The sequence below is a fragment of the Numida meleagris genome, chromosome 14 (assembly GCF_002078875.1).
Source record: "Numida meleagris isolate 19003 breed g44 Domestic line chromosome 14, NumMel1.0, whole genome shotgun sequence".
Classification (NCBI taxonomy): Eukaryota; Metazoa; Chordata; class Aves; order Galliformes; family Numididae; genus Numida; species Numida meleagris.
Window position 1 is genome coordinate 6,068,589 of NC_034422.1, and position 18,520 is coordinate 6,087,108.

General features: G+C 44.5%; 2 protein-coding genes and 1 long non-coding RNA gene across 7 annotated transcripts in view; 1 reads left to right on the forward strand and 2 right to left on the reverse strand.

Moving 5' to 3' along the window:
- Window positions 4–8,559, forward strand: LOC110406342. 2 transcript variants are annotated; one of them, XR_002443426.1, is made up of 3 exons: window positions 4–121; window positions 783–1,061; window positions 7,883–8,559. It is a non-coding gene; the product is annotated as an uncharacterized LOC110406342 (long non-coding RNA). The 2 variants fall into 2 exon arrangements; XR_002443425.1 differs by having other exon boundaries at window positions 15–150.
- Window positions 4,763–12,495, reverse strand: VPS33A (VPS33A, CORVET/HOPS core subunit). The gene is made up of 13 exons (XM_021412707.1): window positions 12,337–12,495; window positions 12,193–12,258; window positions 11,989–12,116; window positions 11,599–11,788; window positions 10,770–10,886; window positions 9,940–10,114; window positions 9,277–9,470; window positions 7,475–7,601; window positions 7,221–7,288; window positions 6,495–6,632; window positions 5,986–6,123; window positions 5,737–5,905; window positions 4,763–5,203 (listed from the first exon to the last, which is right to left on the reverse strand). The coding sequence occupies exons 1-13, from the start codon at window positions 12,436–12,438 to the stop codon at window positions 5,010–5,012; spliced, it is 1,806 nt and encodes a 601-aa protein (XP_021268382.1). The 5' UTR covers window positions 12,439–12,495; the 3' UTR covers window positions 4,763–5,009.
- CLIP1 (CAP-Gly domain containing linker protein 1) overlaps window positions 13,019–18,520 on the reverse strand; it is a 64,431-nt gene continuing 58,929 nt past the window's right edge. For 3 of the 4 annotated variants that reach the window (XM_021412692.1, XM_021412690.1, XM_021412693.1), the window contains 6 exons: window positions 16,000–16,117; window positions 15,584–15,743; window positions 15,359–15,408; window positions 14,824–14,829; window positions 14,255–14,379; window positions 13,019–13,625 (listed from right to left, as the gene is read on the reverse strand). In XM_021412692.1, the coding sequence (XP_021268367.1) occupies window positions 13,403–13,625; window positions 14,255–14,379; window positions 14,824–14,829; window positions 15,359–15,408; window positions 15,584–15,743; window positions 16,000–16,117 (682 nt within the window). In that variant the 3' untranslated portion in view covers window positions 13,019–13,402. The remainder of the gene's footprint in view (window positions 13,626–14,254; window positions 14,380–14,823; window positions 14,830–15,358; window positions 15,409–15,583; window positions 15,744–15,999; window positions 16,118–18,520) is intronic. The other variant, XM_021412691.1, reaches the window with a different exon arrangement.

Consider the following 18,520-nt stretch of genomic DNA (forward strand, 5'->3'; position numbering starts at 1 on the left):
GGTGGCCAACGGTCGTCGGCGCCGCGCGGGGCTGCTCCCGCCGCGCTCAGCCCTCAGCCACGAGGCTTGCACTGGCTCTGCTACCTCCCGCTCTGGTCCACTTCGTCTTTACTTTTCCAGAGTACGTGGTACTGCTTTGTTTCTGGCTAGGTCAGTGGATGTGGTAATCTCCATCGTTTCCAGCTAAGGTTTCCTGTACAGTCACACGTGAAAGGCCTAATAAGATGAATAGAATCTATTTTTACTACTTATACCTGGAATTTCCATGTGATCTCCGTGAGACTCTGCTGACGTAGTTCAGTTTTAGCAAGGCAGCGCTGTAGCTCTGCCACGTCTTTCTGCTTCCCCCATATTTTAAATATTTGTTGAAAATCACTGTGCTTGAGAATGCCAAATGACAGCCCTATAGATACGTGGTTTTGCTGCTGTCCCTGAAGTGTATCTTGTAGAACTGTAGGAAACCTTGTGCTGATTTGAAATGTGTTTTTTTTGTAAGATTTATAGAAAAATGGCAAGTAATTTGTGCATCTCTGCCTGCCTGCCCTCAAGGAGGCAGCTAGGCAGGGCGGGATTGTTGCATCCCTCCTTTCCTTCCCTGCTGGTCCCTGGGGGTGGGGTGGGAATTCCTGGGCAAAGCTGGTGGGAAGGCAGTGCCTGAGAGGCAGCAGAATTAGTAAGAGCCACACAGAACGGTGCATGCACATAGATAGTATATGTTTTAATCTATTATACATAAGAAAATAAGATTATGATGAGGTGGTAATGAAACAAAATGCTTGCAGAGTTGGTGCAGGAGGAAGGGGCTGCCATCCTGTGCGCTGAGCAGATGCGTGGGACGAGCTGTGCGGTGGAGCCAGGTGCTTCTGGCCAGCCTGCGACTGGAGGAGCAGGGAAGGAGTTGTCATTTGAGCACCAAGAAATATGTTGTCCAGCCAGCGAGCAGCAGCGCTCCCACCAGCACGGTGTAGCTGAACAGCACAAATGCCAGCAGCTCCCGCAGCACCTTGAGGAAGTGGATGGCAAAGGAGTCCGGCATCGTTCCCCACAGCACTGCGGTGCAGGTAGGGTGTCTGGGGATGGCTGCAGCTGTGCTCTTCCCCACTCTGTATGAAAGAAAAGTAAAAGGATTGAATGAGTCTTTCCCAGCAGGATGGTGGCATGCTGCTGTAGGGAGAAGCAGTTGTGTTCAGGAGGGTTAATGGCCACCCATCCTTCTAAGAAAGTTGTTAATTACTGAAGCTTCAGTGTCATGTTGGACTTGTGCAAGCTTGTTCAGGTCTTTGCATGGTTAACAAGATGTGCAGTGTTGAAAAGGAGTTTGGGATCTGATCAAAGTCTCTAAATCAGGACTGGTAACTATGCAAGTATAGATGCACGTGTAGTGTACTCTGTTGTGCAGGCATGGAGCAGTGGCCCCTAGCTCAGCTAGATCCTGGTATCTTTCCCCCATTTCAGTGGCTGTGCATCCAGGAAGCTTCATATGCGGAGCATTCACTGATGGCGTATTACCAACAGTGTGTTCTGATCAAAGTGGTCAATGCCTTAAAGGAAGCCACCATTAATATTTAATGATATAATTGCATCTTAATGGAGATACTGGCACAAACAGAGCCTTTTGTTTAAGAGAGAAGAAAACTGGGGCTTAAATGCAACTTTGCACAGGCAAATATTTCTATCCATCTCAGCTTAAAAATAACCTTCAAATGGGAGACACAGGGTAAGACATTACAGAATTCATTATCTATCTGTATTTTAAAGTCATGGTACACACAAATTTAGAAGTTGCTTGTTTGTTACTTTAATATAACATCTGAACGTTTCACAAAAGTTGTTGGCTGCTTAGATTTAACGCTGTGAAAACCTGTTTAAAAAATCCTCCTGTCTCACGGAGTCGCATGTTATTTTGGTCAGAGCCATGCCCGATCTAAGATATCCACACTCTCGGTCAAGCGTATAAAGGGAATACCAGATTTCAGACAAAGCTAACCTAAAAGAATTATTTCTCAACAGTCTATAGCCAGCTAAAGTAAATGGAATTCCTGTCCTGCCAATTCGAGATATATATATTTTGAAAGTATTTGTGATTAAAATTTCACATTTTGATTAAAATTAAGTCACTCTTTTGGTCTCATTGAAGAGTATCAGGTATTTCCTTCTAAGCTCAGGTGTATGCATGTTATAGGAGCTATTGCATTTTAAAACCAGCTGTGGTTGCCCAGTTGTTCAGCGTATCAGTTTTGTATTTATAGGCTTTACATGACTTTTAATTGCCTAAAGAAATACTGACAAAGACATAAACTGCTTACCCAGGTAGATGATGAGATATGCTTTGCAAAGTTCCTGCTTCTCTCTGGTTTTGTTGTGCCGCTGTCCCTTGAATTTCTGGCTTCTGGTTTGTGCTGTAGTTTGATCCCCTTCTGATCTGCTCGTCCAGGAGCCAGGAGTAATGAGGTTGTATATGCAGCCCACACGAGGACTAATGCACTAGGTGTGGTCAGGACCAATTATTATATGACAGAGCGCCTTTGCGCTGTGCGGCACAGCAGCACAGAGCTCTTGGAAGAGCCCCCCTTCCCCAGAGAGCTTTTGTCGACAGTATCTTGTGAGTTGAAGCACCATGGCTTTCCCAGTGTTACCAGTCAGAGCCTGCATTTGTTTATGTCTTTTTTCTTTTTTTTTTTCCCAGTAATGAAGTATTATGTCATCTAATGCTTTTTATGCTGCGGCTCGGTTATCTGGAAGGCTCCTGCTCTCTGAGGGCCCAGTGCTTGTGGGCCACTGCAGGAACAGGATGCTTGCATGTAGCTGGTGATTGCACAAGGTCAGCAATGCAGGTTAGAACTGTGCAGACTGAATTGCATCCTTTTATCAAAAGAAAATGAGTACTGAAGACAGTCTGATAGATATGTGGTCACTGCTTCACTGCTCTATCTTCACCCTTGCGCACCCAAAAAGTCCTTCCTGCCTTTGAGAGAGCAAGACAGAGCTACAACTCGTTTGTGGTAAGGGCGGGAGGAGAGAGGTATGCTGTACATTTATTTTCAGTAAAGCTGCTTTTTGATAATGCTGTATGAAATGTGAAAGTCTTTTTGAGTGGAGGTTGGGTAATGTTTTCTTTTTTCACTTGTAAACCAGACAAATGCAGACAGCAGAGAGAAGGAAGAGTATGTACTGCAAATCAAATCTCTTACCTACAAAGATATTATGATGTAGAAAATGGCCCCTTAATTTAATTTAGCTCTCTTGTTATCAAATTATTACCCGCATGGTCAGCAAGGCCTTGGACAGAACCAGAACATAATCAAGCTGCTCAGGAAGCCTGTTAAGTAGTAATTGCTCCTCCAGAGAATCAATCAACGTCAGGATGGCTTGCTGTTGTTATTGTTGTTGAATAGTTGCAGGAAGAGACTTTGTCTAGTTTGTGTAGCCACGTGGCTCTTGCTTGTTGGTGGGGCAGGCAGCAGCCTGCAAAAAATGTGCAGTAGTGTAGTAGGTAAGTTAAAGTTTACCAAATATTTGGCATAAAGTATTTTTTTTAATGTAGGTAAGTTTTGCTTCTAGTGTTGCTAACATATTTATGAGTCCAAGTGAAAAGGTAAGCAAGCTGATGAATTTGCGCTTTGTGTTGGGTCACAAAACAGCCTGATCAGTGCTAGTCATTTCCGTGTGATTAATTTTTAAGGCAGAAATGAGGAAAAAATGAAGATTATTTTTCAACACTTTACTCATCATGCAGGATAACAGAGCAGAAATGTTTGCTAAGAGGGTGATTTAATGTGATTTAAGTCAGTTATAAATAACTGTTTAAGAATGAAATTCAGTGTGAAACAGAGTCCTCAGTGTTTGCTGTGGTAAATGTGACCGTAGCGTCAGTGACCAGGGGGAAGGGCAGCCAGCAGGGCCTGCTCTGCCTTCCCAGCCACCAGCCATAGCAAAGCACGCTCCTGGAGCCAGAAGCTGCCACTTGCGTACGTTGGCTCAGCATCGTCAGTGCCCCAGCCCCCAAGAGCATGGAAAATTCCGTTGTATAATTTTGGACTCTGCAACAGCAAGTACCACAATTTATAAACTGAACAGAGGAAAACAAAAAAGGAGTCTGTTTAAAACCTGCTGCTTGCTGGTTTACTGACACAGCTGTTTTTGGTCTGCATCCCATGGGAGGAGTGCCTGTGTATGTGTACCTTCAAACATAAGCGTGTGGCACAATGATGTAATTCATACTCAGGAGTTGCTTTACACTCAGGTGGGGTATACCTAAGACAAACAATCCACCTCCCACTGAGCCCTTCCGAGAATGGCTGAATTAAAAGACTAGCATTTCCCTTGTACCCTGGGTGCAGTCAGTTGTGTGTGCAGTTAATACTGTTGACGTGCATGTGTGTAGCCCAAGATTTAGCTGTTGCTGCCTGTGCTGCAGGAAGCCCAGTGAATGTCTTGGCCAAGCAGCATGCAGGACAGTGGACTTGAATGTGGCTAGAAGTGGGACAGCACTTTATCTAATGCTTTATTTTTCATTTTTGCTACTTTGTGAATTGTGTAATTGCTTTTTTTTTTGTCCTCAAACTGTACCTAAATGCATAAACTCAGCTGGCTGAGACCTGCAAGCCCCAGCAGCTAGTGATATGAAATTGTGAACAGATGAGACACTGCTTTCTGAGCTTGTTAGGAAGAACAGAACTGAAAGAAAAACTGAAGTGGTTTGAGCAGGGCAAATTCCCCCACCTCAACACTTGACCGTTGATTCATACCGCAAGCAAGTACATCTCTTTCTCCCACTGTTTATTTCATGGTTAATGTCTTTCAGCACTGCTTGGCTACTAAAAGTTCCACAAACAAACAGTGGGAATACAAGTGCAGAGAGGGATGAGGGGAACTGCATCGTGGACTGGTCTCAGGAGCATGCCATTCTTCCAGGGGCATGTTTCCTTTCTCATGAAGGAGCCCCGCCAGCGGGTGATGTACCTGTATCACACAGGGCTGCTCAGTTTCACTCTCTCTTGCCACAGATTCTAGAAAGGGGCAGGCTCTAATTTTTCCATCAAGGATTTGATCCAGGTTGTTCCATTGATCAGTTTTGTAGTGGCTATGACGTACTCTGTGCCTCCATCTTCCATTTGAGATAGAAATCTCAGTGCTGCTATTTCTGCATATGTCACACCGCCCAGGAAGAACACCAGCGTGACTCGGTTCTCACCATGCTGACCTGCATATTCAGAGAAAGATAGAGGTTGTCTTACTTTTATTTTAATATCTCCTATCCATCAACTGTCAGTCCAACTCAGAATGTCCTCAAATTAAAATAAATTTAGGAGCTGATTTAGAAGAGAAACCTATTGGGCACAGTACCAGACTGGGGAGATACAGACTCTGCTCCTAGCTGTGTAGTCTCTTCACAGAATGTGCCTCTGTGTGGCCAGCCTTAGTACTAACAGTGATGCTGATGTTCTTTGTAATTTTACTTATTTAAATCACTGTGCAATAGAAGGGTTTAATACACTAATGAGAAGTTGAACAAACGTACAACCATATAATATTTTAAATTCATTAACAGCAGGCTGAGGATGTGAGTGAAGTGTTAAAAGAGGCCAAAAAGCTATCTGTAAAGAATAAAGAGGAGTGAGACAGGAAGAGGAGACAGAGGCCTGGACTCTCCCAGCCTTGATTTCTGTTTGCCTCATTCCAGACTAACAGAGATGCGTATCCCATTAAACAGTGTGAAAACAAAACAGAACTTACGCTTCTTCTGAAGGCCAGTAGGTAACTGCTGCCTCTCCTCAAAATGGGGTCCCGGCAGCATTTTTAATACCTCCTCTATGCTCCGCCACCCAGGCCTTGCCAGCAGCTGTGCCAGGCGTACGCTCAGCGGCGCGTAGCCACTGTACACATAGGAGATGTCGTTGGGGTTCTGCAGGAGAGAGCAGAGTGTGAGCAGCATGTGACTGCTATGTCATGCTGGAAAGCAGCACTATAAGTGTGAAAGTTTACCTGTTCATTAACATCATCCATCCATAAGCGCAGAGTTTTTCTGATGGTTGGGTAGTTATTCCTACCGCCTGTCTGCAGCTTCAGGAGCCCAGCCTTTTCTAAGTTGTTTAAGGTCAATATATGTTCGTAGCCGTAAGTCTGTAAGATGAAGTCATTTTTAATGCCATGCCAACAATCTATGAGCACAGTGTTTAAAAAAAAAGAAAAAGTCAAAAATGTTAATCTAAGCAATGTTTAAGATCTCTCTAAATCATGATCACTTTTAAATCATGATGGCAAAACGCTTATTGATGTAACTCTCTCTGTACCTACATACTGTGTAACATTTAAGCACCTCCTGTGTCACAGCTGCCAGCCCAACAAGCCTCAGCCTCTGTCTGTACACACCTGAAATCATGATAACACTACCCCTCTACAAGATGCATCCATCTACAATACACATGCTGGAGAGTGGAGGCTTTAAGGTAGATTTCCTTAGAAATGTATCAAGCCAAAAGTTACAGCCCAACCTGGAGAATCTCTCTTTTATAATGGTCCAGAACCTTCTGCTTCAGTCCATTATTGCACACAGATTGCAAGCAAATGAGACGTAGGATCTTGATTAATGAATGTTTTTGGGCAATGCAGTCTTCAATATAATTGTTAACCTATTAAAATAAAACATAAGCTGTTAGTCAAAGCCCTGTTAAAGTGCCTAGCAGACCTAGAAAGGAAGATCTAGTTTTGACTAGTGTCTACAGAATGGCAAGAGAGGGGATGCAGCTGCTCTCCAGGCAGCTCAAAACCACCCATAAAACAGTGATCCAGCACTGATTCTACCTAGCATCTTCCTATAGCATGTTGATTCCACAATTAATAGCTGGACTGTGGCTGATGCACTGAAAATGTTCAGTTAATGATGTTGAATATTACGCTGATTCCTCCCAGCACACAGTGCCCCTGTAAAAAACGCTCCAACTGTGGTGACCTGTGCTGCAGGCAAAGGGAGGGAAGCAGAGCCTGGCAAAGCACACAGTACAGGAGTGTCTCTAAGTAGGATCAGTGATACATGTCGCTTGGAAAAGCCTGCTGCAGACACACAAGGACACACATGTGGATGGAGCCAGACGTTATCCAGATCAAATGTTTTCTCTCTCTCAACAAAAAAAAAAAAAAAAAAAAGGAACAAAGAAACATGTATAGATGATAGATATAATTTTTTTTTGAAGAGTTACTAGCTGTCATTATCTCCTTACCTTGTCCGTGTCTATTCCTGACATGAATTCCTGTTCTACTGTTAAATTATCAAAAAAATCTTCAGATGCTGTGGGAGAAGAATAAAAACCAGTACATTAGGAACTGACAGCTTATTTTCTGCATTTGCCATTTTAGCAGAGATGCACTGAATGGAACAAACCCAATTTTTGTCAAGCTGAATGATGTCAAATCAGCGTGTCTTACATCTTACTACACTCCAACTAGTCAGGCTGTTCAATGAATGAATACTCACTGGTGATGTCTTTGATGAGTTCTGCAATGGAGGTGTGGTTTGCCAGAGAACTCCTTGCTGCCTGCATGTGTGGCAGCTGCGAGACAAACTGCTTAATCTCTCCAACGGTTTTTGCGTGGTGTCTTTCCTAAAGAAATCCATCACTAAGGTTAGGTCTTGTTCAGATTAATTAGCCACCTGCCAACTAGACCAGTCTTTTACGGAACACAGTGCAACAGCAGATACTGTTAGAGATGTATTTTGTTGGAAAAGTTGCACATTTACACTCAAATCACAGCATTACCTGTAACAGCACTTTGATAGAAGAGGCAAGTCATAATACAACAGGAATATTGACTGTTTTTTTTTCCATTATACCAATGCTGCCAATCATCTTTCTCTGACCAGCCATCACTGTCTGTTCCTCAGGTTCCCTACCAGCAAAAACTACCTTTTTTCATGCAAAGACAAATGACTTTACCAGCTGCCAGCAAACAGGGAGCTCTACGTAAACGCAGTCGGAGATGGGGGACATTTCCCCTCACGGAGAAGCCTGCCATTCACTGCACCTGGCTGAAACAGTGTCCCAGGTTTGGAGCAACAGTCAGATGAAGCACAGTGCAGACTTCAGCTCTCAGAACAGCCTGGAGGTCTGTATTTCATGTGGGCTACATGCCTCTTGTTGCAACTCAGAATATAAATAAATTGACGCATGTGAAGAATTTAAGCGGGCAAGTGCAGGCAGGAGAGTGATAATGAGAAGCCTGCAATTTAAGAAGTCTTCTCCTGCCAATATAGTGCTGTTTCATTATCACCTATTACCTCTGACAATTTCTTTTTTTTTCCTCTCGTTAAAATAAATAAGTAAATTAAAAGGCAACAGTATGAATATTCCATCTCTAGCACCATCAGCACTAATACTGCAGTAAGTGACATCTTGTAGGAGATGAGGCTAAGCATACGCTATTTCAGTTAAGGTACTACTCTCCCTTAAAGGTGGCAGAAATGAAGAAGCAAAGTCAAAATACAAGAAATACAAACAGTGTAACCACTTCTCTGCAGAATCGCTGTGAAGTCTGAAAGCACAGATAGGGGATCTCAGTCTCTGTGAATCATCAGCAAGATATTTTCAAACAAAACCACAAACGCACCCCACAGCACTCTCCAATTTTGTCTAAGGTGATGTGAGCATGAGTTCACAAGTCAAGCCTCCAGTAAGACAGCTGAGCTTTCCATGTTCTCAGTGGTGCCTGCCATAATAATACTGTGTGACTGTACATTCTGGAGTTTTAATTTTTAAAGCCCTTTCTCTCCATCCTCAGGGAACATAGAGAGACAAAGATTGTTACCTATTAGCTGAAAGATCAACAGCAACAAAGTGAAATTGACCAGTATGCTAAAACGAACATTTGGCTGCTTACAGAGGGATGCAACACTCGACTTCTGGAGACTGAAATAAAATAATTCCTATTATGGAAACAATGGGGTCACACAACAGAAACATCATGTAGGGTAGATCTGAGAGAAGCTTTTAACGGTGAGGACAGGAAAAGCCCCAGAATGGACATCTATGGAGAAGAGAGGATCTAAGTTATTGCGGGTTTCTGGAGAGGAAACTTGACCAACACCTAATGAGAACTCCTGAATTGTTCTGTGAGGAGGCAACACACTGGAGGGGCTTCTAAGGACTGTCTGTGTGTTCTGTGGTTGAGGATTAGTCCTGGCAGCAGCTCAAGCTGCCAGTCACAGCCCCACTTAGCACAGACCGTGTCTGTATCATGTCAGGAATGCCCGAGGGATGCATTGTTGGATACAGGCCTCACCTCAAAGGCTGCTGAAATGATCTTGGCCTTCTTGCTCAGCACTGACCCCACAGCATTGAAGTTCTTGTCTCGGATTTCAGCATACAGCTCCTCAGCTGAGTTCAGCTGGAGTTTCTTGGGCTCCGTGGGGAGATCTTTGCCACCCTCACCTTGCTTCTTCGGGGCAAACTTCTCGGGAGGAAGTTTCACGTACGCTATCAAATGCAGAAAAAATAACCCTGATAAGGACTACACCAATGTAAGTTAAGCAAAGCATGCTGTGAAACCTGTATACTGAGGTGAGAAGAGTTTTTGTCAGCAAAGCTATTATAAATGCCAAAATTACTTAATATGTGTCTGTTAATTAAAAGAGAGCCTCTTGGTACTCACACAGGGAACCAGAGACCTATACATGTATCAAAACCCAAGCACTAGGTACCCTGCTTCCAAAGCAGTTTGGAGGCAGCCTTCCAGCCAGTCATCAGGACAGCATAAAGCCTGTAAATGTCTTTGGAGTTATTCTGCCTGCCACCCAGAGAGAAGGGGAACACCCTGACTGGCCTTTCACAAACTACTTCCCTTTCCCTCAGTGTGTCATTGAGGGGCCACCCAGGCCGGATGGTGAAGGCACGCACTACTATTTCTATTCACCAGAGACCCCACCCCTTGACCTGCAGTACTCACTATTCTGAATTCCATAGATTTCATCAATCAGCCCTTCGTATGTCAACTGCGTGGCTAACGGTGTCAGCAGATCAACATTGCGGTCCAGCAACAAGAGGGTATCAAAGACTGGAAATATTGAATTCTGGCTTCCAGGGAACTCACGCTTCATTCTGATCATCATGTTAGCCACGTGCTGAAAGGAAAACACATTGGTCTGGTTGTGGTGCAATGCACAACAGAAAATCAACTTCTACGCTGTATAGGCATGGGCAAATATGGGGGCACAATTCTATATAAATGAAAAGAACAAGAGCTACAAATTGGCTGTCAGATGGAGGCAGGACAAGGCAGGAAAATCAAAGCCCTTTGCTGCTACTGTCTGTAGCTTAGCAGGACAGCAAGGGTGGCCAAAGCACTGGCTTCCTCTCAAGCCACTCCCTCATTACAAGAAGTACCAATTAAACTATACTTTAATCAGAAAGGGGAAAAAAAAAAAGGGTGTGAGAGATCAAAAGACAGTGCATGAGCAGTAGATTGTACATTTCCAGCTTTATTCAGCCCTTCTGATAATGGAGAGGCTAAGTGTTTAACTCCATAGAAAGAACTGCTGAAAGCACAAAGGTATCTCATCAACGAGCAAAACATAACATCAGGTAAACCTTCCTGACAGGAAGGCTTACGAAACAGCAATAATTACAGGCCCCACCTGTAATCACAGGTGCCTGTGATCCTGAAATTCAATATTACAAGAATAGGTCTGGATTCAGAAACAAACTCCACAGATGGCATTTAACACTTGTTCCAAAGAATGAGATGTAGTTTCTTAAGCAGCAGTGTTTTTACCTTACCCGGGCACACTCGCCCTTCCCAAAAATCTGAGGGATGGTTCCATAGAGAGCCTGCAGAGTCATCAGCCCCTTCGCCGCATGGTACAGGCTTGTCTGGTCACTCTCCAAGTAACATTCCTAAACAAGGAGGATTCCCAATGGAAGGTGTCCACCCGACACAGCCGCTTCTGCAGCAGAACACGGTCCACGCAAACAGTTTAGAACAGACACAGGCTAGGGAAAAATCTAAGGCCTTTGGCAAATATAGACCTTATCTGTGCTGCTAAGTAAATCATTTGATACACCAGTCACTGTAAAATGTGCTACTCCTGGTTTCATAGAATAAAGAATGCTGCAGTGAGCCTCTATCAAGGCCCATCTGAGAACACAGCAGCTCAGCATAGCTGCTGACAAGCAGCTGCAAGCCTCCTGGCTATGTTTAATAAGGCCAAGACGGCAAAGAAAGTCTCAAAAGTTTCTGTCCTAAGGTGCAGTGTTCTTTGGAAACATATGTAATTTGTAATGCACAACACTGCACGCAGCTTTTCTGCTGCACGTTGACACGAACTGTGCTGCTGCTTTGTAATGACTGATTATTTTAAGCCTTACGAATGCTTGATTTGTGAAAATAGCACCGGTGGTTAATAGCTAGAGGGTTGGGATGCAGCTTGGTGTAGCGACTGTTCCTCCAGTGTTCAGTCAGACAACAAATGGACGAGTTCAGGCTCAGTTCAGCACTCAGAACCAAGCTGCATTTGCTTTGCGGGGCCTTCTGCTGTTTGAGAGCCTCTGAACCTGACTCCACGAGCCAGCACAAAGCAGCTGCCTTGACGCTGAGCCGAGCACTTACCTTGAACGCGCTCTCAGACTCCATGGACAGCAGGTCCCCATCGAAGGGTATCAGATCCAGGCTGTACTGCTCCCGGTGGATGAAGGACCCCAGCACGCCCTGCTCCTTCAGCCACTGCTCGCACAGCAGGCTGCGGCGCGGCACGAAGAGGATGTGGAAGTCCCTCTGGGGAGAACGGCCTCTGTCTTCCCTGGAAGAATCACGGCAGCAGCACAGCAAAAACGGTCACTCGGCAGCGCAGACAGCTGGCACAGCGTGGGCTGAGGGCGCTGAGCTCAAGAAAACCTGCATTGCTAACCTTTTATTTCCAAACACTTGTTACCTGGCCATTTGCGCGCACAGCCACCGCTCTGAGCGCAGCGCAAAGGCGTCCCACCAGCACGGCCATACCTGCGCACGTTGTCCGTGATGATGTCCATCAGCTCCAGCCTGGGCCTCACAAAGAAGATGATGTTCCTGACGTCAGCCTGGGGCAGGCGACCCGGCTTCAGGGTGAACATCTTCTCCACCTCATGCTCCTGCCGGGAGACAAAGCGTCAGCTGCAGCCACCGCCTCCGTTTCCAAAACCAATAACGATTAAAAGAAACGCTCACCTTGAGCAGCGAGTACTGCGCGATCAGCCCGAAAGGCCCGGTCAGGTACTCGTCCCACACGATAGCCTGCGAAGGGACAGAGAGGCGCTGACTACGCCCGGCCGGGCCCACCCGGCTCCCCACCCCCACCTCCACCCCCCGCACCTTGGAGCCCGCGCACTTATCGAGGAACTCGCGCAGCTCCCTGCGCCCCGCCTCGCGCAGAGCCGTCAGGTTCACGCGCCCCGAGCTCAGGTGCGCCGCCATCGCTCCCGCCCGGCGGCGGCGGTCAGCTGACGCGTCACGTGACAGCCGAGGCGGAGCAGGGACCTGCGGGGCGGGCCGGCCGCACAGCGCCCCCTGGTGGGCACCAGGGGACACGCAGCGGGACGCGCCCGGCACCATGCACAACGCTAGGGGAACCGAACAGAGGAGAGCAAACACGCTTTTTTTCTCAAAATATAACTTTAATATATATATGTATATATACACACACACACGCTCACTGTATAGAAGGTAAAAGAATGCAAAAAAAAAAAAAAAGGCATGCCTCAAACTGCTTCAGGTGTGCACAGCAGATGGGTTTCTAAAAAGCCCACAGCAGCGCCTCTTACCCCATTTGCACTGCACACCCAAGGCATTGTACTGCACGGCCACGGCACAACGCAGCCCTCTGAGCCAAAGGCAGAGCTGGCAGCCAGGGGCCCAAACTGCAAGCAAACGAGTAAATGAAAATTAACACAACATAGTTCTCAACCCAGTCCAGTGTCAAAAAAAGCTTAAAAATCTAAATGTACAAATGCAGCCTTAAAATGGTTTAGTGCAAATATGAAAATTAACAGCATAATTTTAAAGTATTTAAATAAGCTTTAATATAACTATAGTGCTTTGTTCCTATACATATTTTCCCATCAATAGATCCAACAGCACGGGGGCACAACATGTTAGAGCTGAAACAAACCCAGAGCCTGGGAAGAAACAGCATAAAGTCATCCGTTAAATCATTTATTTATATCTCACTTAAGTTTAATAAAGGGAGATGGGGTACTTATTAGTGGAGGAGGAAAATATTTATCAATTTACTGATTCTAAAGTGGATGGGCAAAGGGAAAGGGAGCGAGGGGGTCAAGAAACACCATCCCTTGTCCTGACATTCAGCACACAGAAATGCTGGTTGTGTATAAAGTGTCCATTGGGCACGCAGACAGGCCAGCCCCGGCCGCGCACCGCGTCAGAAGGTCTCGTCATCATTGCAGTCGGCTGTCCAGTGCCCGAACATCTCACAGATGTCGCAGTAGGGCCGCTCCTCCCGCCTGCTGCCGTGGTACGCGGAGTGCGGAGGCTCCTCCAGCATCTGTGCCTGGGTTGGGCAGTCCTCGGTGTCGTGGAGATCAAAGCAGCCGCAGATGTCGCAGAAGAGGCGAGGCGTCTTCTTGGACAGCCCTTCTTCTTCACTGCAAGATCAGCACCAGCGCATGTCAAGCAGAGCAATTCTCCCTCCTAAAGAAGGAGTTCTGCTTCCCCACCCTCCCAGTAAGCTATCTCACAATTACTGAAACTACAAAAACTCTGCTGAAGATCATAGTACCCCATATTCCCTTACGCTACACTATTTACTGAACAAACTGCTCTGTGTAAACATACGCACATATACAGATATTATATGAAAAGAAGCACATTGAAGCTAGTTTCTCTTCTTGATAGATGAGATCAGAACTCACAATTTATGAAATAGGTTTTCATTCTGTTTCTTTGACTGGATCTCCTCATCTCAGTGTAGATAATGGCATCTTAAGAGCAAAGACTCTTCTATGTAACTTGGGAAGGGCTGACCTCAACTGAGACTGACAACAGATGTGTTACAAGACACCAGCACTTGCGGCAGGTAAGTACAGGGGATTATTTTGCACCACCCTGTACACTGCAGTAATAGACCTAAATAGATTGTCTACCTAAACTCAGGAGGAAACTACATGTTTGTTGTGGCAGCTGAAACCAGGCTGATGTGGTGTGTAGCTGACAGAACTGACTCCTACCAGCACCTCCTAGAACACAAGCCAAGATTTCCCATTAGGATTTATACCTGTCATAGTTGATTGTCTCCTCTTCATTGCCATTGAGGGCTGCTTCACACATTCTTTGTATTTTCAAGTTCAATTCTTCATTTCTCCTTTGCAGATCTACTATCACTGAATTCAGGAAGTCAATCTGTGATATTAAAGAACAAGAACAGTCAGAAGGTTGAGGACTGCATGTCCACAGCAAGCAAACACCACAGGAATGGCCCTCAAAATGACACATGTCTGACAGACATTAATGTGTCTCAACCCACCACCGACAGATCAATCTCTTTTTCTAATGTTACTCTTTCAGCATGAAAGCCAGCAGTGTAATTCTGGTCAGAACTGCATCTCCGTTCCTCTGGACCTGTTGCTCAAGTGGGTGCACCAGGGGCTGCCAGGTCACTCCCTGAGATACCCCGGTGGTGGCAGCGAGGCAGCGCAGTGCACCCACACGGCACTTCCTGAAGAGGTCCGAGCCACTCAGAGATCAGCAGACAGCATTACAGAAGTACTGCTGGCAGTAATCAAGTAATGCTTGGCAAATGATCATTGTGAATAAAATAAAAGTAAGCCAAGAAGTGCAACAAACCTCTTGCTGATCAGAAGAAAGCATTGCCATCAGCAGGTGAATTAAGGGAGGGGAAAAAAAAAAGAAATTGGTGGTTACTCAGTTGGTTAATTGCACTGCTTCTGACCTCTGTACAGACTACGGCACTAGGAAGAATTATTTTAATCAGCATGATCAGCTCCAGTGACTTAACAAAAACTTCTGTGTTGGTCAGAAAGCACTTCTATTCTAACCATGCATCCTAGGCCTTTGTTGTCGCAGGCTGTCTGTCTGCACTGCTGTCTTTTACATGTCCATTACGATTATTGTACCCTTTGATGCCTATTTTTTCTAAATTTGCTACCAAGAGCAGCAAGTTTCTGCTCCCAGTTCTCCTGCTTGCTGCCTCATGCTGTTCTTGCTATTGACATTTCCCCTCAGAAGCAGAAGCTGAAAACAAAAAGCTGTCTGTTACAATCCTGACTTCCAAAATCTGCTAAGAACTGTATTTGGGAAGATTTTACTCTGCCTATAGACACACTGCTGTTTTAGCTTGCTGATGTTTCAGATCAAATACCTGCTTATCTTCTGCACTTTCATCTTGAAGTAGATTAGCAGCAATGTCACCTTTAAAGAGAAAAAAGCAAGGCATAAACAACCAGTAATTTGAAGCATGAAACATCCAATGGCTTAGTCAGAGACTGAAAACAGTAGACTATCTCATTTTAACTGTGCATCTAACAGCTGCAAAATCTGCAAGATTAAAGCTGAAAGCACAGAGACAATAAAGAAGCTCTCTCACCTGAGGGGCTAGTTACAGTTAATGGCTGTTCGCTGTTTTCCTTGAGTTTTTGCTCCAAGTTCTTCACCTTTTCCTCAAGTTTCAACTTATCAGACTCCAGTGACTTAACCACTGACTGTAAGGTTTTTGCAGAAGCATTTTCTCCACGGAGCACCGTGATCTGTAACAGTTATTTGAGAATATTTACATCTTCCAGAATGAAATGGAAGCACAAAGGCAACATGCTAAGTGCTAAACTGCCAGCACAAACGCAGGCCAGCACTCACCTAACTGGGCATACATAGATATCTAAGGATTTAATTCTAAGGTTTACCTGTGCTAAATTAATAGAGTAAAATAAATCAGCCAGCTCTTCAGCTACAAGTCAGACACTGCTAGCCATGGGATTACGATGTGTCCTGCTTTTCCTCATTTACCTCATTTCTGAGTTTTTCCAGTTCTTCATCTTTCTGTGTGATCAAGGCACCAGTATCACTGATGGATTTTTGTAAAGATGCTCTCTCTTCATCAATTTCTTTTTTTAATGTTGATTCTCTAGAAGAAAACCAAACACAACCAGGAATCATCTCAAGAATAAGTTCATGTTGTTGCCTAAAGACATTTAATTTCAAGTATTAGGATACCATAAGAAGTTGTTCTTAAAAGCAAAGGTCAGTTCAGTAAGTAACTAAGATTTTGTATCTGTATAAACATGTCAGATGTTACAACTTTGGAAACAAAGCAAGAAGTTTACCTAGGTAGCACATGCCAGAATCTGCATATCATCGTATCCGTTTGAATTTAAAGAAACAAGTTAATAGACTGGGGAGATAGGGGATAAAGAAACATGTTGCACAATGTTCCACCAAACCTAACATCAGAGTTTTGTTACTTCTTGAAAATTATTAACAAGCAACAAAACATACATGCAAAGCTCATTATACAAGTTGTCATGCAAAGCATTGATGATGCTGGAAATATCAGATGGTCCTCACTAATTTCAGTAACATTATTTCCTGAAACAGATACTTTGAGCGTTTCTAGGCTTTTAACAACTCCTGTTTCACAGAAATCCATGTGGGATTTGTTTTACTTTATGAAAGGTTTTAAAAAGAAATCCTCCCAAGTAGGCACAAACCCTTTCTGTGTATGTATGTCCTGGCTTCCCAGCTTTTTCAGTTGATCTAATGAAAATGAGAGACGACTTCTGCCCACATTGCCTCCCCAGCTAGCGTCCTTAAGGCGTCACAGCAGTGGCCTTCTCACACTAATGCTAGCAGGTCTCTCTGAGAGTCGCAGGATACACCCCAAAGAGCAGCTGTCCTCTGATGGAAGGACTCTTGCTATAGAAGTTCTGTACAAGCTAAAAAAGTTTTTGTTTGAAAAAACAAAAACAAAACAAAAAAGGCCACCAAAAAAACATTTCTTGCTACTCCACAATCTGTGTTTACTTATTTAAAGGAGAAATTTGCTTTTGAAAGCTCCACTAATGCCTGGCAGATGACTGTCAACTCTCTAGGCCCCTGAGGACAAAGCCAGTTCTCCATGCGACTCCAGACATCTCTGTTCAGACAACTGTGGTCTCACTGCTCAGAAGTTATCTACTTTTCTTCTTACGAGCTCTGAGAGAGCTGATGAGAACTAAGCTGCCGGAATGCGTACCCACAGAGACCACACAGCACAGATTTCATTTCAGTAACTACACAAAACTATGCTCTCTGTGCTCAGGGACTGAGAGCAGAACACAGCCTTGCGGGACAAAATGCAGCAGGTAGGGGATAGCTGGCAGGTCCAAACTGAAATCTTTTATATCCACAGCATCTACAGTTAGTGAGAGCCATGATACCCAGAGCATGAAATACAGTAAACCTCACCGACTCAATAAATGGGAAACTCAACAAGGAGAGCACAATTAATGTAATCTTTTCATTATTAAGATTATACTCAGAAAAGAAGCAGCAAGTGGAGAATCTGGGGTTTAGAAAAGCTGATGCAGCTACCAGAAAAGAACCCAAAGGTTGATTTTGGAATATTTTTACGAGAGAATTGATATAAACACAAGTTGCAGACTGCATGATCTTGCCTTGAATACAAGTTATACTACTGTTAACAAAAGGGGCAGTGGCATTTAGCAGACCTCCTCATTACCCTTTATCAAGTCTGATTCAACAGAACACTAAAAGCATGGCAATCTCGGTGTTCTTCAGTAGCATTACTCACAGGCTCTAGCCTAACCCATGTTTTTAAATGCTAGGGGTGTGGGAAAGTAATGTCCTGCAAATGTACAGGACCCTGCCTGCTGCCCTCTGTAATCCACAGAGCTGCAATGGGAAGAACATCTGCAGGATGCTCCTCACAAGCTCTCTCCTACCTGAGACTTTGCCCAGGTTTTCCTTTTGCTCTGCACCCAGCATTAAAAGGCAGATGGAAACCCCAGTGACTCATCTCATGCTCAGGAACTCGTTATTAAGCCACTGTTTCCGCTGTTTGGTCAGATCCTCATCTTAGAGATCAAGGCCAGACATACGCTTTCTGTACAAATATGGTGGATTGCCATTTGTTGGCCTTGTAAAAAGGAAGCACAGAATTCAGGTGGTTGGAAAAGGTAAACAGTTTGTAAGCATATAAATATATATTGGTATATAGAAGTTGAGAATACTGTAACACAAGGGGAAGGAAATAAGATAGAGAAAGCAGAGAGAAAACAAGAGGGGGGGAGAAAGGTGCTTGTATTACAGCATTGTTTTTTCTTTTACAGAGCAGTGTTTGCAGGAACAATCCTTTACAGTTCCAGTTAGAGGCCCTTAAAAATGTACAGACTGGATAACCTACAAATACAGTAGGTATATGTCACTAATTACTGATACTTAAGTGGGGATCACAGTTCACTTCCAGCATCAGCAGAGAGCCTGCCCCACTGATACTCTCAGCTTTGGCACCGTTTGTACTGCGATTCAT

Excerpts from the sequence above, each read along its gene's own strand:
- VPS33A (XM_021412707.1), bottom strand. The coding sequence starts at position 12,438 with ATGGCGGCGCACCTGAGCTCGGGGCGCGTGAACCTGACGGCTCTGCGC. Across the intron at positions 12,117-12,192 it reads CGCAGTACTCGCTGCTCAAG|GAGCATGAGGTGGAGAAGAT; the intron begins GTGAGCGTTTCT and ends GTCTCCCGGCAG. Across the intron at positions 10,115-10,769 it reads GGAAGGGCGAGTGTGCCCGG|CACGTGGCTAACATGATGAT; the intron begins GTAAGGTAAAAA and ends TTTTCCTTTCAG.